This window comes from Xiphophorus maculatus, chromosome 6, assembly GCF_002775205.1.
Source record: "Xiphophorus maculatus strain JP 163 A chromosome 6, X_maculatus-5.0-male, whole genome shotgun sequence".
In the NCBI taxonomy this organism is placed as follows: domain Eukaryota; kingdom Metazoa; phylum Chordata; class Actinopteri; order Cyprinodontiformes; family Poeciliidae; genus Xiphophorus; species Xiphophorus maculatus.
In genome coordinates this window covers 1909118-1935031 of record NC_036448.1, presented here as the reverse complement: position 1 = coordinate 1935031, position 25914 = coordinate 1909118, and the positions used below count along the sequence as shown (strand labels likewise).

General features: G+C 39.9%; 1 protein-coding gene across 5 annotated transcripts in view; it reads left to right on the top strand.

Moving 5' to 3' along the window:
• Positions 1–24646, top strand: part of LOC102218485 (microtubule-associated serine/threonine-protein kinase 3-like) — a 50627-nt gene extending 25981 nt beyond the window's left edge. For 3 of the 5 annotated variants that reach the window (XM_023335056.1, XM_023335053.1, XM_023335054.1), the window contains 19 exons: positions 5593–5694; positions 6628–6760; positions 9842–9930; positions 10099–10184; positions 10352–10560; positions 11020–11158; positions 11354–11486; positions 11570–11735; positions 12060–12161; positions 13534–13656; positions 14609–14718; positions 14821–15002; positions 17410–17531; positions 17609–17794; positions 18392–18615; positions 19657–19779; positions 20791–20927; positions 21009–21193; positions 21718–24646. In XM_023335056.1, the coding sequence (XP_023190824.1) occupies positions 5593–5694; positions 6628–6760; positions 9842–9930; positions 10099–10184; positions 10352–10560; positions 11020–11158; positions 11354–11486; positions 11570–11735; positions 12060–12161; positions 13534–13656; positions 14609–14718; positions 14821–15002; positions 17410–17531; positions 17609–17794; positions 18392–18615; positions 19657–19779; positions 20791–20927; positions 21009–21193; positions 21718–22553 (3387 nt within the window). In that variant the 3' untranslated portion in view covers positions 22554–24646. The remainder of the gene's footprint in view (positions 1–5592; positions 5695–6627; positions 6761–9841; positions 9931–10098; positions 10185–10351; positions 10561–11019; positions 11159–11353; positions 11487–11569; positions 11736–12059; positions 12162–13533; positions 13657–14608; positions 14719–14820; positions 15003–17409; positions 17532–17608; positions 17795–18391; positions 18616–19656; positions 19780–20790; positions 20928–21008; positions 21194–21717) is intronic. The other 2 variants (XM_023335055.1, XM_023335057.1) reach the window with 1 other exon arrangement.
• The last annotated feature ends 1268 nt before the right edge of the window (positions 24647–25914 follow it).

The following is a 25914-nucleotide window of genomic DNA, read 5'->3' as shown; positions in this document are numbered from 1 at the left end:
CTTGGTGGTAAAGAGTTGATGATTTGGGCTTGTTTTACCACCACAATCCATCAATCCTTCTGGAGCTAATCCCAGTAGCAGTATGGAGCTAAAACTGTCTCATAATTCACAAATGCACAGACCAAGATTCTTTTTGTGTATCATTTGTTTGTGTCTCTGTTGTGTTCGTAGTCTGAATGGTTTAAAGAGCTGCTTTCAGTGCCGCTCCATCTTAGCCTTAACAGACATAAACATGCAGGAAAAAATAAATCCATTTTCAATCAGTGTTTTGCACCAAACAGTTAATAATAGTAAATAAGTTTTCACTGAGGCTCTGTAAGAGCCATATGAATGAAATAAGTAATTATTGATATGACAGGAGCAGGCGACTTTGACACTTAGGTGTGTCGACGTGGGAGTGACGTCACCAGGTATGAATGGGAAGGATACTGGCTTTGTGTGTATTAGGAAGCGGTGAGCGGGGCGGTCAGTCCTGGCAAAGTTTGGAGCCTGATCATCAAAATGGAATAAATAGATAATTGTGACGGAACAAAGAAGAAGTTTGGAGTTGATTGATACACGGACAGATGAGATTCCCCGAGTTAATCCAGTGCGGCCCTTTACCATCATTAGTTTGTCGTGTTTTTAATAATAAAAACCTGTTAATAGTAAAAACTGTTTGGTGCAAAACACTGATTTAAAATCGATTTTTTACTGCATGTTTATGTCTGTTAAGGCTAAGATGGAACGGCACTGAAAGCAGCTCTTTAAACCATTCAGACTACGAACATAACAGAGACACAATCAAAACTGTCAGATGACTTATTACCCGCGATAATAACTCAGAAATAGTCCAAATTATAATGTATTTTTATTTCTTTTTTACTTACGGAAAGTTTCTGTTTATATCGTAGGTTTGTGGTGCCTTTCTATCCTAAAGAAAGATATAAAACTTCAGATATTTCACAAAAAGATACTAACATTCATGGAAAAACCTCACATAACCTTATATTAAAGCAGAAAGTACGGCGCCCACCGTAAGAAAGGCTTGCAGTATTCAATTATGCTGCATAACTGACCAGTACAGTATTGCGAGGGAACGCAAAAGTCTTGCGAGGGAACGCAAAAGTTTTGCGAGGTAATGCAAAAGTATTGCGAGAGAACGCAAATGTTTTGCGAGGTAACGCAAAAGAAAAAAAATTCCCCATGTCCCCTAGTGGGCTCCATACTTCTGCATGCTAAAACTTTTTTTTTTTTTTTTTGCATGCTAATAGCGTCAGGCTAATGTCTTTCTATATAGTTGAATTTATTCAAGATAAATGGCCTTTGTATATTATGAATTCTTATAAACACCTAAATCCTTAATTGATGAATTATCATAGCAGTGTAATAAATCACTTAAGTCTTGCTTTTCAGAAACACCAAAGTGATGTTTTTATTTTATTTATCCTACAAGGTTGAACATCCGATCTGCCAAAATATGCTACACCCCACGCTCTGTAATTCGTCTCCCCTGGAAATATAATATAAAAAGCTTTGATTGGTAGCTCAGGAGTGGGTACGTCCCTGAATATAGTAAAAAAAAAATAAAAATAAAAATCAACTAACAGCAAGTGATTAAAAGTAAATATTTATTTATTTGTTTCCCTTAGGAATCAGTGACCATGTCCATTTTAAAGGATTCCCAGAGCTTTTGGGATTTTGAACTTGAGGTCTTCGTACATGTAGTTTGTTTTGAACATTTTAATAAAAGACAGATGTGCTGCTTTAAATATAATTTCTGTATTTTAATTGCTTTAAACAAATGGCTGCATCAACCAGGGCAATCAGGAATCAATACACACTGTGAAAAAGTGCTTGTTTTTACAACTGTACCAGCTTTTATGCTTTTCAATGTAACAATTGTACATTTTTACTAAACCTTTCTAATTTAGCACAGCGCTAATAATAATAATGGTACACTGTGCAGACATCTTATTAGACTGGGATCACAAAGCTGGTGTGCACACTCTGTAATATTTAGAAGAAAGTACTGAAAAACGGTTGTGGTAATACTTTAAAATTCAAAAATACTTTATCAATCACAAAGGGAAATTAAATGATGTTGTAACTCATTCAGATTCTTCAAAGAGTTATTGAAGATGGTGATGGCTGTTGGCAGGATGCTCAAGGTTGTCCATAGCTTTCTTGATTTTATGAAGAATCCTTCTTCGCACCATTCTCTCCAGAGGTTCCACAGTCGTCCCAGAACATCCCTTCCCTTCGTCCCTTCTTTATCAGGCCACAGCTCTATCCAATCTATACAAATAACTTTGAGTAGAACAGAGATGATCTTTATGCAATTCAAGCATGTTGGAGCTGATGATGTCACAAAAGCAAACTACCAGCTAGATTAGTGGTCCTCAAATCCAGGTCTGGAGGGCCGGTGTCCTGCAGCTTTTAGATGCGTCTTTTTTTCAACACACCTGAGTCAAATAATGTGGATGTTACTCTGGAGAACCCGACTGCACTGAGGAAGTGATTAAGCTATTAGAGTCAGGTGTGTTGAACCAGGGACACATCTACAAGTCATGGGGTGTTGGCCCCTGAGGTCTGGAGTTGAGGAGCCCAGTGCTAGATGAGGGGGGGAAAAAAGGCAGTCCACAAAAAAGAAAAAAATCTGAGTAGACAGACGTAAATCTCAGTAATGACTGAGAATCAATGAGCTTCAGAATTAATTAATTTTTAAGTGACTTTATTTCAGAAGAGACACTGACTAGAAGTTGATGACCCTACACAAATCCAAACCAGAACTTAAAAAACTCAAATTAAAGCAGTTCCTGTGCAGTTTTTTTTCATCTTGGTCACACAGGAACTGCTCTAATTCCAAAACTACAACACCTAGAAGAAGAGTCTGGTGTTGTAGTTTTGGAATTACAGCAGTTCTTGTGTGACCAAGATAAAAAAAAAAAAGTGGTGAAATCAACCTTTATTGAAGTTTCACAAATCAGAAAAAGGTTTCACAAATCACAAACATGGTTTTAAATATTCTGCTATACGAGCATAATCATTCAGTGCAGGTTTGAAGAGTCTAGGCATTGTAGTTTTGGAATTAGAGCAGTTCTTGTGTGACCAAGATTTTAAAAAAGTGGTGAAATCGACCTTTATTGAAGTTTCACTAATCAGAAAAAGGTTTCACAAATTCCAAACATGGTTCTAAATATTCTGCTATTAGAGCAGAATAATTTAATCTAGGTTTGAAGAGTCTAAGTGTTGTAGTTTTGGAATTAGAGCAGATCTCGTGTGACCGAGACAAAAAAAAAGTTGTGAAATCAACCTTTATTGAAGTTTCACAAATCATTCACCAATCCCAAACACGGTCCTAAATATTCTGCTATTAGAGCAGAATAATTTAGTCTAGGTTTGAAGAGTCTACAGTATGTGTTGTAGTTTTGGAATTAGAGCAGATCTCGTTTGACCGAGACCACAAAAAAAAGGGTGAAATCAATATATATTTAAGTTTCACAAATCAGAAAAAGGTTTCACAAACCCCAAACATGGTTTTAAATATTATGCTCCAAGAGCATATTAATCCAGTCCAGGTTTGAAGAGTCTAGGTGTTGTAGTTTTTAAACTAGAGTCGATTAAAGATGCGGAAGGTAGTGAAAAATTAGGTGGAATCGCAATTTAAACTTTTCCCGAATCGGAAGCTAGAATTGGAAACCAACTTCAGCTTCGTATTTTTTCAGTGTGCGCTGGCTGGTTATCAAATCCTCAATCTCACCGCAGAGCAGAGACTACACATCACCAGCTCCCCCTAAGAAAAAATGAAAGAAATGCGTAATGTGTATTTTGAAGATGGGTACATATTTTGACATATTCAGCTTTGTATGATAAATTTAGAAAAAATCATTTCGTGTTTCTCAAAAGGATGACTTAAGTGAATTATTACATTGCTATAATTTATTTAAGGGTCAGGACTTTTTAACAATTCATAATATAGAAAGGCTATTATTATGGTGTGGAGAACAGCTTCCATGCCGATAATTACACAAAAGCCGGAGCTGCTTAACAAACCCAAGCTGTTAAACAGTTGCTTTAATCACAAGAAATTCAACTATATAGAAAGACACTAGCCTGACACTATTAGTATGCAGAAGCGCTAGCATAGCTCGGTAGCACAACTTACTCACTTAGACCCCTAGCTTGTGATAATAGTTGCACAATTAAATCGCTTAACATTAATAAAGATAACGTGGGGATAAATAGCTAAATACATTAGATAGATAATTCACTTACCGCTTATCTCTCGCTTCCAGAAGCCAGGCTGATGTCTAAACTGTTGGTGCTACGGCACTGCTGGAATGGGTTAATGTGATTGGGTGAAACATAAGTTACCCCAACGAGGGGCTTCATTCGTATGATTGGGTGAAACAAGGAAGCTATCTGATTGGCTGCTGATCATCCAATCAGATAGACCATTAAAAAAAAGACATTTGTGGATTGAAACACTGGGATCCCAAACCTGGTGGTGGAGTCCCAAAATTAACGCAAATGTAGCGTAACTCGCAGGCCAGAAACGGCTTGTAAATCGAGATATATTTGTTATTTGTGTTTGCATCAAAAATACAAGTGTGGATCTTGTTATGTGCATTTGTGGATTTCGTTCTGTGCATTTCTGAATCTCGTCCTGTGCATTTGTGGATCTCGTCTTGTGCATTTGTGAGTCTTTTGCATTTGTGAGTCTTGGTCTGTGCGTTTGTGAATTATGAGACAGTTTTAGCTCCATATAGCAGCAACAGAATGGCTGAATAAGACCACAGCATCACACTGTAGATGAGATGGCATATTAAAATGATATGATATTGCCGTGTGTGTGCTGCTCATTCACTGCCTCCTTGGTCTCAGCTATGATACAGCTTCTCCTGTCAGTCTGTTGTACAGTATGTGCTAAGGCTAGTTAGCATGGCCACCGTTTACGACGGATAAACGGTTTTCCTGTAACGATGAGTTGTTTCTCCACCATTAGCACATGTAGCAGCACATTCATGAGATTGACTGTCAACACTAAGACCCTCCTCCTGGCTCTGATTAGTTGTTTTTGACCAGGATTGGTTCATTTTTTAAGACAGTAATAGCAGCTCAGGGAGGAGGAGAAGGAGCTCCTTTTTTCAGAATATCTGTCTCATGTTACTCTGTCAGGACATGGTGACTGTCAGACAGTTTTAACAAATATGTAAGAAATATATTTTTTGTAAAAGTTACATAATGCAGCTTTAATTTCTGAGTTAAATTATCACAGTATATTGGCTAATTTAAGCTGCCCCTGCTGAGGATTTCTTTCCTGTTTGAGACGTGCAGAAAGCCAGATTTATTTTATTAGAAAAACAAAAATTGAAAGAGGATGTACATATTTTCAATTATAATTGACGTGTTACTGATTAATAACTTAATGATTTTCTTTCTCTACTTCTGCTGTTTCCCGTCTCTCGTTTAAGATGTGAAGACAGTGTGTGTAGTAGTCTAAGTCAGACTGAACTGCCTGTCCTCAGATCAACTGATCCGTCCCACCGCCTGTATCATTTGGATTAAGTCCCAGTAATAATCCATCATCCTTTGTCCTGTGCTTGTCAGGCTTATGAGCGTTCAGAGAGCGAGGAGGTGACCATTATTATCAAGTTGGTGAAGAAGATTCTCATCGTCATCTCCAGACCTGCCAGGCTGCTGGAGTGTTTGGTAAGAACCACTGGCAGACTGACTAATAATCATATACGCCTGACTAAATGTTGTTTACGGTCTTGAAACCCTAAAAATAATATTTCTTGCCTCATCAGCATGTTATGTCAGTGAGTCATGTTTACTGATGACATGCTGTTAGTGTAGTAATGAGCAGTTGAAGGCTTTGTGTTTTACACAGCGTGGTGTCAACATGTACCTGATGCTACAGCTGCAGCCGGCCCTAGAGTTGGCCCGCATGGTTCCTACACATAGAATATTATTTTAATATTTTCTAGGTCTTGATCGCCATAGATAAAGACAATTGCTAGAAAAATATAATAAGAAAAATAATTTTTCCATCTCCTTCCTATTGTCCTTTAACCCTTCTTGGTTTTTGTATTTTCCGTACTTCAGGCTTACCCACCGTAGAAATATCTGCCATATCTAATCTAATATTCTATCTGCCCTATTTTGAAGAAAGTATGGCTGCTGAACTCGTTTGTTTGGCACAGTCCATTCCTTCTAGATAATTTTTAGTGTTATCTGTTACCAAAGCAAGTTTGCTTTTGTTATTGCTGTATAAATATTATCGGGGGTGTGTTATCTTCCAAATCTGGTTTTCTTCTTTGCAATAAAATCTAAACATTTTCCAATACAGCATTTTCCTGCCACACACGCCTGCACTGTGCAACACATCCTTTTTCCTTCAGGTCACCATTGCTGCAGTCTGTTAATGTAATTGTGATTGTAACAGTGCTGCTTTCTTCCTGAGAGCGTTGTCTGTCAAAGTACAGCTCGGATCACTGAGGTGAAGAAATGCTTTGCTTCTTGTTCCTAACTCCTTGTGTGTTTTGTTTTTTTTATTGCAGATTGCAATTAAAGAGTTAAATAAAGCCACTGATGTTGCATACACCGTATCTGAATGTTGGGGGGGGGGGGGTTTATCTGCAGGAGTTTGATCCAGAGGAGTTCTATCAGCGCTTGGAGGCTGCAGAGGGCCAAGCCAAAGTAGGCCAGGGCATTAAGACTGATATTCCCCGATACATCATCAGCCAGCTTGGCCTCACTAGAGATCCATTGGAAGGTGCTGCCGAAATCCCTACTAATTATGTGTGCCTAATGTATGACACATGATGGTTTCCACTCATATTTTAAAGTGAAATGTTAATGTTATTAATGTGATTGTCTGTTATTCTTAGTTCTTAGAGACGAGGAAAGTACGTATTTGTTTTGTCTGGAAGAAAAAAATGAAAATTACTTTTCAGAACTTATTCTTTATTCAGTTTTCTAATAAAGAAAATCAGAATTTCTGAGAAAACAAATCTGTGTATTTTCATTGATTTAGATTGAAATATTCTCTAATTTTTAATGCAGCAGTGCAGCTTAGGTCTCTACAACTCATTGATTTTATTTTCATGAGAAGCCAGAAATATGCACCGTTGCCATGGCGTTCAGACCCTTTTAAGATCATGGTTTTAAACAATTTCTGTTTTATATGGCAAACAAAACAATGTTTCATCAAAACCAAGTCTACAAACTGGACTTTAAAAATGTTTAAGTGAAGACTGACCCTGTCCCGATTTGGTAAAGTGGTATAGCTCTAGAAATAGAGCTGACTGAATCTATCCCACATGCCAAAAAATAGCCCTTTGCCACTCTGCTGGCATGGAAACCAGCATTGGTTCACCAAAAGTGATCTAATGACTTTTGGAACATACAGATAATACCCGGCCAGGTAATTGTTTTGTCCTAAACTGTGTGGAATTTTTGAAAACCTGCTGGAAAAATTTTTAAACGTGTGATTAGGCCTGTCGCGATAAACGATAAATCATTTAATCTTATGATAAATTAAAACTATCAACCTCATTTTAATTATCGGCATTATCGTCTCTTCCGGCCTTTTTCTTTCTGTTGATGACACTGAATGAAAAAAGGCTCAACTCCGGTGCTCTCCACTGACATCTCCCTTCCTCATTTCCTTAGTGTAAAGCCCAGCGCACACTACACGATCTTAGAGTTGTCGGCCGATTGTCGGCCCATTTTCAAAACCTGAGAGACCACACATTAGCCGACAGAAATCCTAGATATAACAGTTCGATCGGGTTCGGTCCTGCCGTGTGGTGTCCCAATGGGCACAATATAATCACTGCAATTCCAGTTAACTAATTTTAAAACCAGGCATTAATCAATACTTTACTACAATCTACCTGCAATGCATGTGGCTAGTGTCAGTCCTGACTGAATGAAAATCATTATAACCTATTTATGTCATGTTAACAAGAACAGCTGAACAGTTACCCAATTTCGCTCCAACTCCTTCCCTTGTCATTTCTATATTCTTTGCACAAAATGTTGAATAAACATTAATGTTGTTTCCACATATCATCTCCAATGTCCGCTGGACTTCGGGTTGCGCCATGTCAGCTGTTTGGGATTCCCCTCTGCAATTTCTGCTCAGAAAGCACGGAGGGATTCCGGGCTTTCTGATTGGCTACCTGTCACATTCAACAAGCTGCTTTAACGCTCCCAGTCGGGGAAAACCCCTGATTTAGATTGAAGAGCCCATGACGATCTACCTAACACACCATAAACTACAGGTTGATAAGTTATGAAATCGTAAGCGACAATCTTAGAGAACGGCCAACATTCTAAGATTGTCCTAAGGGAAAAATAGGGGCAAAAAAACATGTAGTGTGAACTATTGCATCAGGTAATCGGATGTGCCCATCTTCTCTATTTAAATCTAATTATTACTGAAGGGCAACATAGTATACAGACTTCATAATCTGCAGTCTTTTGGTTGAATGCAGTACTTATTTCCACTTTGGCTTTATGTTGTTTAGGTACATTTTTTATTAATGGAGACTGAGAATCCATTTTTTTTTTGTTTTTGGTTGTTTTGTTTATTTTGTTTATCACTTCCAGTGTTAACTGTTCTTTAGAAAATAAAATGTATCTATCTTTGGTAGGAAATCGCATGCATTATTACATAATTTCCATTAAATCAGTGTAAAAAGGTTTTCAAACAATATTATCGTTTATTGCAATAATTTTTGAGACAATCGCTCCGCAAAATTTGTTATCGTGACAGGCCTACATGTGATGTTTTTAAATGGAATCTTCGCACTAACCCTGAATACTTGGTCTTTGTGTGTGTATGTGTGTACTTTTTTAGATACCATATTTAGTACCATTTCTGGCATATTTACTAGCCTTCTGAACACCAATGGGTCTTATGGGGACCAAAACTCCATCATAATATGGTGGACCTCCTTGTTTAGAGTCAGGTTAGGTTTATAGGTAAGTTGAGGATGGGACTTTGGTTAGGGTTAGGAATATACCAGTCATAGTTTAAGAAAATATCTGGATTAGGCATAAGGGCAGATATTAAAATGAATGGACGTTAAACAAATCTTCATATGGGTAGAAATACAAACTTGTGTGTGTACTTATATATGCCACATACAGCATATATAAGCATTTTTTACAAGTAAGGGAGGTCATTTGTGGAAAGTTAGGACATTTTCGTTTTTTGTTTGTTTCTTTTAGATCTTTTGTGCTCTACTTGTTTGCTTTAGAGGTACGGAGTGAATTATGATTAGGAATAGATTAAATTGTTAGGATTAGGGAGAAATTTTTGAGTTGAGCATAAGTGCAGTGACTGAAATGAAAAGTCAATACAAAGTCCTCGGACCAATAGAAGTACAAGGGTGTGTGTGTGGGTCTACTTGTTTACTAGCCTTTTTTTCGACCTTTTCGTGGTATTCAACAATCTTCTGAGGACCAACACCTGGTCCTAATGCGGCGGACTCACATGTTCAGGGTTAGGGGGCAGGTTAATGGGTATGGGACAAATTAGGTTTTGGTTTAGGTTTGGAATGTAGATGCTTACAGTAAGTGTTATGGTTAGGGATTAATAAAGTTGCTCAGACAAATTACAATTCCAAGTCCTAATACTGGGAGAAACAAGCGTGTGTGTGTGTGTGTGTATTAGACACTGAACAACAATATACTAAGTTTAAAGTTGGAGGAAATTGTTTTTTTATCCATTCATTCACTTAATGGCTTTACATAAAGAATTGCTTACAGATGTGCAAATCCAAATGTTTGCATCCAAATCCTTGTTGTAATGTTAATTGATGCAATTTCTCCTCTGGTCCTGCAGAGATGGTCCATCTGGAGCAGCAGACCAGTCCGTGTCAAAGGTCAGCCAGTAGGGAGTCTGATGACTCTGGAGAGGCAACACCAGTACAGGTTTGTTGTCGCATTGCAAGCTACCCAAGAACTCTTGGAGTGAATGAGTTGTGAAGATGAAATGTATTACATTTTAATCAGTGATTGTACATAAAATCTTTTAGATGATTGGTTGTTGCTTCAGAGGGACACAGCTGCTTGTGTGTTTTCTTTCCTTTTTGGATGCAGAGCCGAGCTGCCTGCACCCCTCCTCGTAGGAAACCGCTGGAGAGTGACTTTGAGACTATTAAGCTCATTAGCAACGGAGCCTACGGGTGAGCAACACTGTTTTGTTTGACTCAGTGGAAATTCTATGTTTACACCAGTTACACCAGATCTGAATGTTGTTGGGAAGCTTATTGGTGCTAATGTCTTTTGTTCCTGTCTTGTTCTGCGTCTTGTCATCTTTCTCCTCTCATCTGTCTCTGTCCCTGCCATGTAGGGCCGTATATTTGGTGCGCCACAAAGAAACCCGCCAACGTTTTGCCATGAAGAAGATTAACCGACAAAACCTGATTCTTAGGAATCAAATCCAGCAGGTGTTTGTGGAACGTGACATCCTCACATTCGCTGAAAATCCGTTTGTGGTCTCCATGTTCTGTTCTTTTGAGACCAGGAGGCACCTATGCATGGTCATGGAGTATGTTGAAGGTAAATGGATACACAGGACATCTAAAGATGCATACTAATATGAACACTTATAGCCTTACAAAATTATGAATAACCCTCTGAACCTACTTGCATTTTGTCACATTGCCTCCACAATTTATTGGATTGTGGAACAACACAGTTGATTTGTGTTGTTTTGTACCAGTTTTGCTTATTTTAAGACTGATGGAGACATGGCTTTTAGAAAACTTTAAATGGAAATTCCTATGACTTTCTTCCATCAATAGATTTATTTCTACCAAACTCAGTTCCTCCATAAAGTGTAGAGTTGTGCTCTTTAATAGTCCTGTTGATCGATTCTCTTGTGGATATAACAAGTTGTCTCCAGAGGCATGAAGGTGTAACTTGTCATAATTTAGCATACATTGATTATACTGTATGTCACTCAAAATGCTGAAAGGTGTGAAAAGATCCGTTTAGCTGACCTGCTTTCTGCTTTAGGTGGAGATTGTGCCAACTTGTTGAAGAACATCGGCCCCCTCCCTGTCGACATGGCCCGGATGTATTTTGCAGAGACCGTACTTGCCTTGGAGTACCTTCACAACTATGGCATTGTGCACAGAGATCTCAAACCTGACAAGTGAGCTCCCCGACAGTTGTGCAAAACAAACCTTCTCCAACTTACTCTTGCTTTCACACATTACTTTAATCTGCTTTAGAGCTTTTGGCCTCTGAGGTTTTATTTCTGTCTAAAGTAAAAACTCTGAGGTTATTATTAGATGTAAACTTCTCTCAGCTCTGTAACTTATGCTCTGCTTCCTTTCTTCTCTTGTAGTTTGCTGATCACGTCCATGGGCCACATTAAACTGACAGACTTTGGGCTGTCAAAGATCGGGCTAATGAACATGACGACCAACCTGTATGAGGGACACATTGAAAAAGACACCAGAGAATTCATAGACAAACAGGTGTGGGTCTTGTCTCAAGATTTTTAGTGGAGGTTGTGAAACTGAGCTAACTACTAGCCCTCCTTTCCTGTCATTGTGTTCAGGTGTGTGGCACTCCAGAGTATATCGCTCCTGAGGTCATCTTGAGGCAGGGTTACGGCAAACCTGTGGACTGGTGGGCTATGGGTGTTATTCTTTACGAGTTTCTGGTTGGCTGTGTGCCTTTCTTTGGAGACACCCCAGAGCAGCTCTTTGGTCAGGTTGTTAACGGTAAGCAGACAGTCAAAATGAAAATGGTAAAATGCTTTTCCCTTAATCACAGAATTGCCCAGCTAATGTTACTGTACCAAAAACTTCTTTAAAAGAAAACAATGCTTAACCTGGTAGGGGGCAAGTAAAGCCTGGTTGCCCCCCAGGCTTAGGATGCACTTAATGTAGTAACATTACTACTCTGTAGTAACATTAACTGTGAGTTGCGAGGCTCGTAGTCGAGCATCATTCTTGGCTCCTGTACACACTTCATAGTGGAGAAAAACTCCATGTCCAGTGACTGCTGGATATGACGCAATCACTGATGTCATCTTCCTGTTTAAGATGACATCATCTGGCCAGAAGGGGAAGACGCTTTGCCAGCTGATGCGCAGGATTTGATCACCCGACTGCTGAGGCAGAATCCTCTGGAGCGCCTGGGAACAGGTTGGTGGAACAATGAGACTCGTTCTGTCTATGTGCGGGAAGGACATGACACTCTCCCAGACGGCCACATAGTAAAGACTGGAACCCGGCTGATGTGCTAGAACAGTGGTTCTCAAATGGGGGTACGTGGAGGTACTGCAGGGGGTACGTGAAGCTTTTCAAAATATCTTTAAAAAATCAGTAGGCTCCTCATAATAAGTCTTGGGAAAAATTATGTTGTAAAAAGTTCGATAAAATATAAATGTGTGTTCATGCACTGAATTTTATATTCAGTATTTAGTTTCAATATCCTTTAAAATAAAACGGTTTGACTGGTTTTATACCTTCCTGGTGGTCACCGTCTTCTGTTTTTCTTTTTTGTTTAACCATGCAATGTTTGCAATATGGATGTATTTGTCAGGTTCACTGATATAAGCTGTTTGGCTTTAATAAATCAGACAGTGATTTTACAGCACTGTTCCTCTTTTTAATTCCAAAAATGTTTTGCCCGTGTCAGGGGGTACTTGACTAAAAATATATTTTTAAGGGGGTACATCACTGAAAAAAGTTTGAGAACCACTGTGCTAGAAAATCCAAATGGATGTAATAGATTCCCCAGCAAAAATAGCTGCACAATCTTTGTGGACCAAATGGTTATTTTTATCTATGCAGATTGGTGTTACCAGATCTACGCAGGTCTGGTAACACGGCATAGATACAGTTCTGTTTCCGATTTGATGGTAAACTGCTGTTTCCCCCTCTCCTAATCTTCATGTCTAAAATAACACTCTCACATTCGATGTAGCCCTTAACATGGAACGTAAGCTCCATTTTGCATGGTTAAAGGGGCAGTAATATGTACAATTGACTTTTTTGAGCTTTACATCATGTTATGTTATTCCCTCATCGTAAACATAACAGGAGTGTTGCTTTGATTCTTTCATGTATATTTGAGAAATTCTTTAATCTCCATGGCAACTGTTAAGGTGTGCAAAACTGCTGGGTGGTAAAGATGCTTCTCCTTAGAGCTAGTGTTTATGAGCTTCTTCCTTACAGAGCAGCTCCCACTCAGCTCCTTCAGACTAGCCAGCAGCAGTTAGCAATCTTCTCAGTGCAGTGCTGGTAAAACATTGTTAAAGGGTTCATAGAGGAGCCATTTTGTGATGACTTCCTGAAGGTGAATTTTCAGAAAGAGGCCCAATGTCAAGCCATTAAATTACAAAGTAGAATCTGACATATATAGGATTTTAGAACAACTGAAGGTAACATAGTTAGCTGATAGCGCCATAAAGTGACATGGTGTGCCTGGAAAATATATAATACTGACCCTCTAAGTGTTTTTGGGGCACATTTAACCCTTTGAAAAATAATGACTGGTTTCTTTTTACTACAGCTGGGACCACGGAGGTGAAGAGTCACATGTTCTTCCTGGGCCTGGACTGGAACGGCCTCCTGAGGCAGAAAGCTGAATTCATACCTCAGTTGGAGTCTGAAGAGGACACGAGTTACTTTGACAGTGCGTAGATCATTTCAGAAACATATTTGAATGTGAAGATGTCAAAACATTCAGCAGGTCTGGTAACACGGCATAGATCCAGTTCTGTTTCTGATTCTTATGTCCACAGCTACAAACCTTGGTCTTAATTTGGACAGTAATTTTAAATTCAACAGTCAAATAAGCACCACATTCAAGTCTAGTTTTCATCACTTCCAAAAACTAGCAAAGGTAAAATCTATTCTTTCAAGGCAACAGAATGAAACAGTAATTCATTCCTTCATTTCATCACAGTTGTTAGCTGTGATGAAATTACTCCAAATTACCTTGATTTTAAAGTCAGCTGGTGCAAAATGTTGCTCTCGTCTGCTAACAGGAACATTTGAGAGAGAACATTACCTCTATATCTCTCCACTTGCTGCGTATTTTAGAGTTCATTCTAAAGTGAACTCTTTAGAATGAACTAAATTTTGATTGTTTTGAAGGTTTTAAGCAGACTTGCCTCGCCTTATTTAACAGAACTCCTTCTGGGTCACTTGGGTCTGCTGACAGACCCAAGTGACCCAGCAAATCACCAGCTGCTTCTGGTCATTCCCAGTTGCTCCTGGTCATTCCCAGTTGTAAGTGGAAGCTTCTCTGTTACTCAGAGCTAGAATGCTCTGCCTTTGCACATCCTACAGACCCCTCACTGTCCACTCACTGTCCATGTTTAAAACTTGTCTGAAAACTTGTTTTGTCTCACCGACCTTCAACCAACTGAGACTTAATTTTATTTAATCTGTATTGGTATTGATTTTATCTGTTTAACTGTGTTGTTTTATTGTGTTAAATTTACTATTGTGTGCTTAGCTCTGCCACTATTTTTATGCATTTTATTTATTTATTACTGATGCTCAGCACTTTGTTTCAGCTGTGACTAATGTTAAAGCTCTTTAGTTGATGATGATGATGATGATGATGCTGTATCCTGCAGCACGGTCGGAGCGCTACTGTCACCTGGGCTCAGATGATGATGAAACCAACGATGATGAGTCGTCTCTGGAGCTCAGACAGTTCTCCTCGGTGGCTCACCGCTTCAGCAAGGTACACCTCGCCCTGCTAACGGCTGTGTTTCAGTTCCTCTTTATGTAAGGAGGAATACACATATAGGCTGTAAGAGATGACATGTTTGTTTCTGATGTGTAGGTGTACAGCAGCACAGAGCACCTGTCCACTTCCACCCCATCCAATCAGAGCCTGTCATCGTCAGAGCGAAGCCACAGTGAGGAGAAGGAAGACCGCTGGGACAGCAGGGGAGTCCTCTCACCGGGAGACGGACACAAGAATTTGGCTGCTGGAGACAGGAGGACAGATGGACAGAGAGGGAGGCGAGTCCTTGAAATCAGTCTGATGTAGAGTCAGTTAAACCTCCGTACTGTCTTGGCTGTAGTTTTATTTCTAAAAGATTCAAAAGTAATACGCATTTTTTAAATTATGTATGTATAAACTGAGTAGAACTACAGTCGTTTTGGTTTCTACACATTTTCACATTTCAGAATGCTGAAATGTGAAATTGGTGTCCTGCTATAAATATGATTTACTTCTGCTGAAGATTTCAGTTTGACCTTGAAAGTGATTTAAAACAACAGTTTCTTTCCAACTCTTCTGTCACATTCTGTCCATTACTCAGGACAAGTAATAGAATACTTGTCCTGAGTATTCAGAACAAGTATTCCTGAATACTCCTGAATAAGTATTTATTGCTTTTTAAATAAAATTGTTCAGTTTGATCTATTCAGATTAATTGCATTTGAAATATGGATCTAAGATGGATAGCAGGATCAGACTTTGTCTACACTTCTCTTTACTCATATGCAAACCTAGATTTTAGTGTGGAAGGGATTTTTTTAAATAAACACTTTCCAAAGCAAACTTATTCTTAATTATGGCTGCCAGATAGAAAAACAAAATTGCAACATAAGGACTATACTGGTGGGTCTTTCATAATAAATCAATAAAATGATCTCACAAGCTGTATGTGGCCCATAACATGTCTGAATACATTTAGAATATTTTACAGGAAACTTAAAGTAAAAAATAACTTAACCTCTAAAAAGAATTAGTTTAGAAAAAAAAGATCCCTTCAGACTTGTGTACTCCAGCCATTAAAAAATGGAGTACATTCCAGCTGAGAAGTGAATACTAGAGGATGTTTGTTCAGTCGGCTGCAGGTATCGTTTCAGTCCATGTGTGCTGTCAAGATCATCCCGTTTTGGCAAACACGCCCAGACATTTACCAGAGTCAAAATCTGACCATGTTATCCAAACCATGACAGGGAACCTAGAGACTGCATGATTGAAAATTATGTTAAAACAGATTTATTTGAATAACCTTGTTGATAATTCTCTGAGATTCTAGAAGTAGAATTTATTTTATATTTGTTCATTTTTTTAACATTTCTTTTCACAAGTCAAAAACACACACAACATAGAAAAAACTAACATAATTATTACACAAATAGATACTGAACAATATTTAAAACCCTGTCAACAGCAAGAATATAAGATAAGGACAAAAAGGTCTAGGTGGCAGTTATCAAACAACTGATGAGGAACAACCTGGACAAATCACTACTGCACTACTAGGCCAATCTCCAAACTTCCGTTCATCAGCAAAATTATTGAACAAGTTATTTCAACATTTAAATAGTTTCCTAATGATGACCAACAACTTTGATGTCTTTCAGTCTGGTTTCCATGGTTACCACAGTACTGAGAATGCCCTCATCAAAGTTTCTTTGACATCCACATAAATACAGGCTGTGGAAGAACCACAGTGCTGGTTCTGTTGGACCTCACAGTACTCAGCTGGTTCGAATCTTACATAAAGAACATGGGTTTCTTTGTTTCAATAGGAAACTTCTCATTAAAATGGACAGAAGTCGCATGTGGGGAACCCCAAGGTTCAATCCTAGGACTCTTCTTATTCAGTATCTGTATGCTCCCACTCCGGTTATAACAGGAAATAAGATTATCTGCATAATTATGCAGATGATAGACACCTCTACAGGTGACTCTGAACCATCCAAACACTGAATAGATGCTTAGAACAGATAAATGCGTGGATGTGTCATAACTTTCTCCAGCTGGACAGAAACAAAACTGAAGTTATTATCTTTGGACCTAAAGAGGAACGATCTAGAATCAACACACAACTTCAGTTATTACAGCTGGAAAGTAAAGATCAGGCTGAAACCTGAGTGTAGTGATGAACTCTGACCTGAACCTTCAGAGTCACATAAAGACAGTTATAAAGTCGACCTTCTATCACCAGAACATCTCCAGGATTAGAGGACTAATGTCTCAGCAAGATCTAGAGAAACTCATCATTTATCTTTAGTTGTATTGATTACTGCAGCAATGTCTTCTCAGGTCTGCTTCAAAAAAATCTATCCTCCTGACTAAAACCAGGAAGATAGAGCATATCACCCAATTCAGCCAATTCTCTAGATTTTTTAATTTCTTTTATTTATTGAATCTTTTTCACTGTCCCGTTTTTTCCCCTTGTTAGTAAATACTTAATTTGATTTAATATTACCATTGTTTTAGTCTTTAGCTTTTACATCGTTATGAGCCTCCCAATGCAGTTTGAAATAAAGGATCACTCTCAAAAATTAAATTTAATCTGCTATTTCTGTTTTATATTAATTATCATGAGTTTAACAACAAACTTTTACCAAATTCCTCCCAATGTCACTGAAACCATAACATTTCTGCTTTGCGTTGTGTGTGCAGTCTTCGTCCTCGTGCTTCCTCCAGCTCGTCACATTCAGAACGCAGCGGCAGCCCGCTGGTCATAAACAGCACGCAGAGCCCGGACGCAGCGGCTCACATCGCCATCCCCACTGAGGAGGAAGGTAAAGCTCATTTCTGTTTTCACCTCTGGCTCATTATTAGTATGTCCGCGCTCACGCTCTGCACCCGGTCCTACAAGGGATTGTCTCCAACCTGAGACGGATCCGCCTGCGGAGCAACAGCACGGGGACGCGGCCATCGTTCCGCAGAGGCGCGTCGCGGCGCATCGCCCACCAGCTGGAGACCCCAGAGAAACCCAGGTCCTCCGCTGGAAACGTCCCCAAGTCTGCTTCCATCTCTGGTCTGTCCCTCATCATTACCCCAGGTAGGACCGTCATGTTGTGCCTACTGCCTGGCAGGGAGGACATGATACCACTGTGTGGAACAACTGGTGCATTCCATTGACCAAATAGTTGCGCACATTAATATTACGACAACAAATTTGCCTAATGGAAACGCATCAGATTTGAAAAACACATTTTTCGCTAAAGAGTTTTGTTGCTGGGATGAGGTGGTCTTTCAGCCTTATTGAAATAGTTGTATTTCACAAAACTGCAATGGAAACTTTTTCATATCACACAAGTCACATGATAAACAGCCAGATGTTAGTACTGGCGGAAAAGAAGACGACGACAGGAAGTAGTGGGGGAATGATAGTGCGGAGGGTTTTTTATTGACTTATCATGTGAACTATCTTATTCATGCTTCTTAATTAATGGAAACACCACAATTGCAGCTTTAATAAAACATTCATACGGTTAAAAATTTCAGGTTTTTTGAATATAGACAAAGAATATAGACATGGTTTAGCACACACTAATAGAAAGACAGCTGATAATAATATAATAGTGCAATCCCTGTTAGAGTGACATAATCATTTTAGGTTTTTTTTGTTTTTTTTTTGTTGTTGTTGTGTAACCAGATGACTCAGCTGGTCCTCCTCTAAGTCCCAAATCGTCCCTGTCCTTGTCGTCCAACCCATCCTCCCGGGACTCGTCCCCCAGCCGGGACCTGCCCATCAGCATCAGCTGCCTCAGGCCCCCAGTGGTCATCCATAGCTCTGGCAGGAGGTTTGGCTTTGCGCTGCGAGCCATCAGGGTCTACATGGGGGACAGCGACGTCTACACCGTCCATCACATGGTCTGGGTAGGTGGTCCAGCCAGGACAGTCCTGCTCTGAAGTTTACATGAACTCATCATCAGCATTAAACTCCAGTTATGTTTTGCATTTTTGTGATGCATTTGAACCATTTTTGTATGGTTACACACAACGTTAGTATAGACAGGCAATAGAAAAAAACAACAACTGGGGGGTTATAGTTGAATTTATTCTGGACTTTATCAAATAAGTATTAAATCAAAATGAGTCCAGTTTGATTGGATTCATTTGAATTTCTCTGGTCTCGGTCCAGACGTTTAATGATACCTCAAGCTAATTTTCAGCAGGGCTGAGGTCTGCAGCATTCCAGAAGATGAATAGTTTATTCATTTCAAATCCGGTTAGAATTTTGGGGGATAATTGTTCAGTTGGAACATATAGCTGTCTGCCTGCTGATTTGAGATCAGGTGTAGAATATTATAATGGCGCCACTACTATGCTTGACAGTGGAACTGTTTCGTTGTGTATACTGTATATATACAGTACAGACCAAAAGTTTGGACACAACTGTGTGTCCAAACTTTTGGTCCAATCTGAGTCAGGAGGAGGGTCTTAGCGCTGTCAATCACCCTCTTGAGCCTGTTGCTCATTCCCCCCACTACATTACAATTTGTCCCTGTCACCAGATAATGTCATGAATGCTAACGGTAGTTAGCCACCAATGATGTCAGAGAAACTTCATCAGTGAGTTGTTTCTCATTTATCTGTCTCGTAGCAAACTGTCACCACAACAAATATGGAAAAAACATATTTTTAAGCTACGTACTGCAACTTCAATGGAACGTTCATACAGTATGTAAATATCTGACTGGCTCTGGACGCAAGTCGGTCAAAATTTTATGTAGATGTTAAAATTTCACATTAACGTGACATTGTTTTTTCCCTTTTTGGGGGGGAATTAAACTCCGATGATGCAATAACAGGCAAGCAAAATGGGATCTATGTTCATGTTTGTTTCATATCATGAGGTTTTTTTGTGTAGGAAAATGAAAGACTAATTGTTTCTGTTGTGTTTGGGTTTGGATTCAGTCCGTTGAGGATGGCAGTCCAGCACACGAGGCAGGACTGAGGGCGGGCGACCTCATCACCCACGTCAATGGGGAGTCAGTCCAGGGTCTGGTCCACACTGAGGTGGTGGAGCTTCTGCTCAAGGTGTGGGAACAACATAAAGCTTTGAATTGTTTTAGGTGTTATTCCTGCAATAATGCAGCATCCTGTTTACCTGGAACTCTGTTCTAGGAATAATGTTATGCCCAGCTTAACCCTGCTCTGGTTCAAGTCATATTTTATGCTTTAAAACCCTAAACCCTATGTTCAAAGAGAGATGTAGGACTGTGTGCAACTGATTGGATTGGGAACAATCAGTTGTGCTAATGAATAATTTATAGTTTTACTTGTTAAACATCCAGCAGCCATAACATTTCATGAGGATGTTGTCCTTGGTGAGAAATAGTTGGTTTTAAGCACTTTCGTTTTTTACAGAAGCCGCATCTTACTGTGTAAAATGTTTTCTTCCCTTCTGGACATTTGGGTCCAGAGTTTTTATCCTGCCAGATTAAAATCTGATTGTTTGCTGCTAGTAAAAGGGTTTATCATGCCATCCACCAAAATAATCTTATCTCTTATTCTAATTAATACTTTTCTATCATGTTAAACTAACATTCAAGCCTTCTGGTGTAATTTAGGTAATGATAGTGTAATTGTTTAACCATATCCTCTATTTGCCCTCTGAGATAAAGCTTTGAACTTTCTTACATTGTTCACCATTAAATTTTTTGATCTGTTTTACATTTCTGTGTAGGGCTGTACCAATTGCAGGGTTTTGGCTGATCATCTATTGGCCAAAAACCTGGTTAGACTTTATAAAGTCTAACCTTCTGATTCCAAATTTGGCCTATACCAATTCTTACCCCTTCTTTGTTGGCCATATTTCCTTCTCCTTTCACATGAATCCCACTGAAATGCATTAAAGTCTGTGGTAATAATACAATGTAAACCTGCCTCTGGCTCTGCAGTCAGAGACATTGCAGGTGAGAAAAACAAGAAAAACACAGAGATGCCAGTTCCATTCGTTCCCAGGCTTTTAAGCCCCATAACAAACACACCTAATAAAGCTGACCTCAATTTGTACTGCTTTCTGTTTGCTATGCTCTTTTTGGACAGAGCGGCAACAAGGTGACTCTGCAAACAACTGCGCTGGAGAACACCTCCATCAAGGTGGGCCCAGCCAGGAAGGCCAGCTACAAGGCCAAGATGGTGAGGCGCAGCAAGAAGAGCAAGAAGAAGGACGGGCAGGACAGGTGGGCGACTTTACCTGTTGTCTAGGAAACACTCTAAACAGTCAGGCTGTTAACACACCTTAACTTGTTGTTTTCGTCCAGTACCAGGCGTCGCATCTTTAAGAAGCTGTCGAAGCACACGGCTCCGCCCCCAATGCAGAGCAGCCGCAGCTTCTCCTCCGGCTTCCCCCAGTCGTCCAGCGACAGCCTCTCCGGCTCCCCCACACCGAGCCTGTCCCCGGGGCCCTCCACACCGTGCCGCTCCCCAGCCCCTGACCACTCTGGAGGTGAGAGCTTTAGGCTGCCTTCACATGGCAGGTCTGGATGCTCACTTCCCTTTTTTTTGCTAAAATCCAACTCTTTTTGCATGATAATTCATGCTACTAGTTAAATGCGACTGTAGTCAGACTTCTGTGTGAATGATTTCCGACCCCAAAGTGCCCTGCGTGCGCAGTAGCAATCTGTTTATGGCAGTAAAGAGGGCCAGCTTCTTCTGATGCAGAATTATGACGCATGTCTCACATCACCGACCTAAAAGTCAGAAGAAACGTGACGTGACAATTCAGACTGCAGATCGGATACATAATATTTGATGTAGCTCCACATATGGAAGTGGTTCAGATCAGATTTGGGGTGAAAGTATCAAAATTGGTCCGTACAGCTTGTGGTGAAGAAGTCTGACTTGGGTGATTGATCTGCTGCATGAGCGTAGCCTGAGTCCGAGTGTGTGTGCATGCACGCGTGTGTTCCTGTAGAGGAAACATTTCTGCTAAATCTGACCTTGTTTTATATTTCTGTCCTTCTCCATCAGATTCCAGCTCGTCTCCGAGTTCCAGTTCTCCCAATTCTCCGGTGCCACAGGCTCGCCCCAGCTCCCTCCATGTTCATGGCCGCTACGCCAAAGCCGGCCGCTGCAAGTCCACCAGCAGCATCCCCCCCTCCCCCCTGGCCTGCATCCCCCCCCCTCAGCCGCTCTCCCCTCAGTGCTCTCCATCCTGTCTCCAGAGCCATCCCAAGTCCCTGCAGGGCTTCCACGGGAAGACACTGTCGCCCCCCATGGTTGCTCGCCACTCGGTACGCCCACGCAGCGTAGAACCACCGCGCTCACCCTTGCTCAAGAGAGTACAATCTGCAGAGAAGCTGACGGGAGACAAGATGGGTAAGGGAGGTTACCATGGAGACAGAAAGGCATACAGTACCCGACGCCACACCATGGAGATGCCACTATCGGAGGGGGAGGGCCTGGAGGACGAAGACGGGGACACCACCACTAGCTTCGTGTGTGTGGGTGAACACGGCCGGCAGGGGCTGAGCCTCGGGGGGCAGAGGGAGGCCCACGACCCGGCCAGCGCCGGCGTGAACCACCAGCGGCCCGCCGCCAGCTCACCTCAGCACCGGGGCGGCAGCCACCATCCCAAGGAAGTGATGAGGAAGATGGCTCTGTCAGAGCGAAGGGATTCGTTTAAGAAACAGGAGGCAGTGCAGGAATTGAACTTTGACCTGGAGGAGGTGGAGGAGACGCCGAGCCTGAAGCCAGGAGCATTTACAGCATCCTGGATCAACCCGTCTCCGGCGGAGTCCAGAGGGACGGCGGACGGAGGCGGAGCTCAGCAGAAAGCAAAGTCTAAAGGCAAAGAAGGGTTTTAGTTCTCCCCCAAACGACGCATCACATGTCCTTGCATGAACCCAGAAAACTGTGACCAAGTCAACAATATTCTATCAGAAGACAAGAAATAAGTCCATCCCTCCATCCATTTATCCATCCATTCATCAATCCATCAATCAATCAATCACTGGCCCCAGACAAAACAGACAGACACTGACTGCTAAACTGTTTACTTCCTCTCTTAGTTTTCAGATCACTGTGGCACCTGTACCTGATTTAGTCTGTAAATATTTTATTTTCATTGAAGAAACTTATTTATGGCCTTTTAGACTTCTTTCGTTTTTTTAAGGCCTTTGATGTTTCAGCCAGACAGCAGGTTGCTGGGCAGCGTAGTCAGGAAAACAGCTGCTTCTCTTCACATGTTGCACTATAGAACTTGCTTTCTGCCTCACATCCAGACCTGTTAATCCTGAGTACTGTGTATGCATCGCCATACCATGTTGCCAAAGCTAGATATAGCCTTAGCATGGTTTTCAGAAGCGATACAATAGTCTGGATGAAGGCTCTTCCTCTGGAGTCTTCCAGAGCTCTCAGACTGGGGAAAAAGATGGCCCTGTGGGTGTGTGCATGTGTGTGTGGGTGTAAGGGTAAGGTTTAGGCTGTAGAAATGAATGGAAGTCAATGGAAAGTCCCTGCAAAGATACCTGTGCAAACATGTGTGTGTGTGTGTGTGTCTGTGGTTCCAGCTTGCTTCTCATGCCTCAACGCCATCAACAAACATGGCTTAGTTGACTTTTATTGAGTTTTTAGCGTGTTTTTATGAAAAACAGTTTACATTTTCTGCCAAGTCATCCTGGTTTCTGTTCAGTCGTAGAAGAGTCTTCAGAATTCCACAGGTGGATGAATGAATAGGTGAACTTTTGTATATTTTGCTATGGAACTGTCTTGTTTCAGTGCTAATAATAACCTATGCTATAGACTTATACTGTATAATGGTGGACCTTATAGCAGCTGTGTTCTAGTGATGTTTTGTGGCCTTGTGAGAGTAGATGGAGTCGGATAAAATCAATCAATCTCCTTCTGCCGTTCAGTTCAGATTTGTGTCACATCTGTTTTTCTACAGTTGTTTTATGTTTAAATGTGTGAAAAGATTAGTCACCATTCTGAGACATTGACTTTAGATTTAAATGTTTTGTATCTGTGAACAAAAGGGACTTGGTTGTTTTTTTTCTCCACTTATCACTTTTCCTTTAAATTCAGAAAATGTTGAATTAGTCCTGTCTGATACACTTTTTTCCACAGTAAAGGGAGATTGAATTTGGATTGGTAAAAGAAGCTGAGCTCGGGAGAAAAGTTGCACATGATTCAGGATTAAATAAACTTTTGAATTTTCCACAGTTTAAGAGTAGAAATGGGAAGCTCTTCAGCAGTATCCATTCACGTTCATCTATTTGTATTTGAAGTATTTTTTTTATCACTTACTGAATTAGAATCAGCAGAGTCTCCTTGTTTCTGGAACACTGTTTATTCACACAAAACTTTTCCACTTACATGTTTGTGAATTAAATGTGTTCATCCCAAATCAACTAATAGCAATTGGGAAAAACGTACCACATGGTTGTCTGCTTCAGACTGGTGTGATATTAATTATTCTCGTATTAAAAGTGCTTGAAATAAATTAAATGCAAAGGACTCAAGCCCTGGCCGAAACAAATCTTTTGCCTTGTTGTGTCTTCCTCTTTTGATAATTACTGTGCTTAGATGTGGGTAAAGCAGCTTTAGGCTGCGTACACTTAAAACATTATAACCAGAATGTTAACATAGCTCTGCAGGGGTTTTCTTTTCTAAAGCATCTTTATTTTAAAAATTTTAACCATGTTGAGTTCAAAATTAGGAACTCGTAGCTCCAACGCCTCCAAAATTTAATACTATTTTTCCTAATGAATCAGTACTTGCCTGACAAGAACACAAGCTAAATGGTAAAGTATGGAGTGACAACAGAAGGGATAAAAAAAATTCTACTATTTTTATTAACTGGCTGGAAAGAGAAAAAGGACTGGAAAGGACTATTAACATAAGTCAAAACCAGTCAACCCAGAATCTGCCTCTAGACCTGCAGAAAGAAAAAAAAAAACAAGAGAGACCACAGCAACACGTACATGCACCTATAAGTTGTATTTAGAGGCAACATAAAGATTCTGGAAAGACATTGAATCTAAACTTCTTTTTTTCTTTTACCTCAAGAGGCTTAAATATGGAACTGAACACTGAGGTTTAGTGAGCATGTAGCTGACTGAATACAACATCAATAGTTTGCATTACTTAATTCAGAGAGTGAAACTCGTACTTCTTATTACACACACATTGAAATATGCTTAGCCTGTTTCTCGTAATGTTCTGATAATGACTGACGGATAATAAAACGCCCAAATTCAGTGCATCAGGAAATTGAAATATTACATTAGACTAAAGAAAAAGACATGTAAGTAAAATTCTATGCACTGAATACTTGTGGCTCCTTTTGCATGAATTACTGCATCAGTGCAGCATGGCATAATGCGAGTGTAGAGACCATGAAATATGAGACAACAAAATGAATTTTAAATGTTAGATACAGTAAGCCCACAATTATTCATACACCTGACAAATTTAAAATTAAAGCAATCTTAGAACATGTTTATTCAGACATACAGTAATATTACTGTTTTGGAGTGAATCTGCGAGAGAGATCAGACATGAATTCATCATAGCATCTGTGCAATTAGAGTAAGGATCACCTAATATTTAGGGTAACGACAAAGAGGAGTTCCAGCCTTACACTTTGAGCTGATTACTAAAGATTCATTTGGTAAATGTAGAAAGACTTTTGTTGTGATTATTAAGAAGGGTATACTTTTTCTTTTTTGGCTTCAAATTAAAAGGATAACCATAAATTACTTTCTCATTGACACTTCTTTGATCTTGTAAAATCTTTTGATTGAATGAAATTTACCAGGGAATGATTTTGGGCCATATGTGTTAACTAGACATTTTCCTGTTCTATAGTTTTATTCTGGTGAAAAAAATATATGCCAGAATGCCTTTTAATTTAATTCTAAATGTTTTGTACTCACAGTGGTTGTAATTGAACAATTATTAAACATTATATTTGTTTTATTCAGTTTTTTGTATTAATTGCTTATGTCTTTTACAAAACCCCTTTTAGTGTTGCAGGTTTGATTTTAGAATTATAGCACTGTTTTGTTTCTATAATAGCTACAACTCAAATCCTTGCTTCAACACAGAAACCTTCAAAACCACAAGTATTATGGCTGCTGTTACAGGCATGATGTTCTTTCTTAAAACATTAAAGATCTCAGGCGTACTGTTCTCTGATTTCTCATAACAAATCGGAGCAACTTT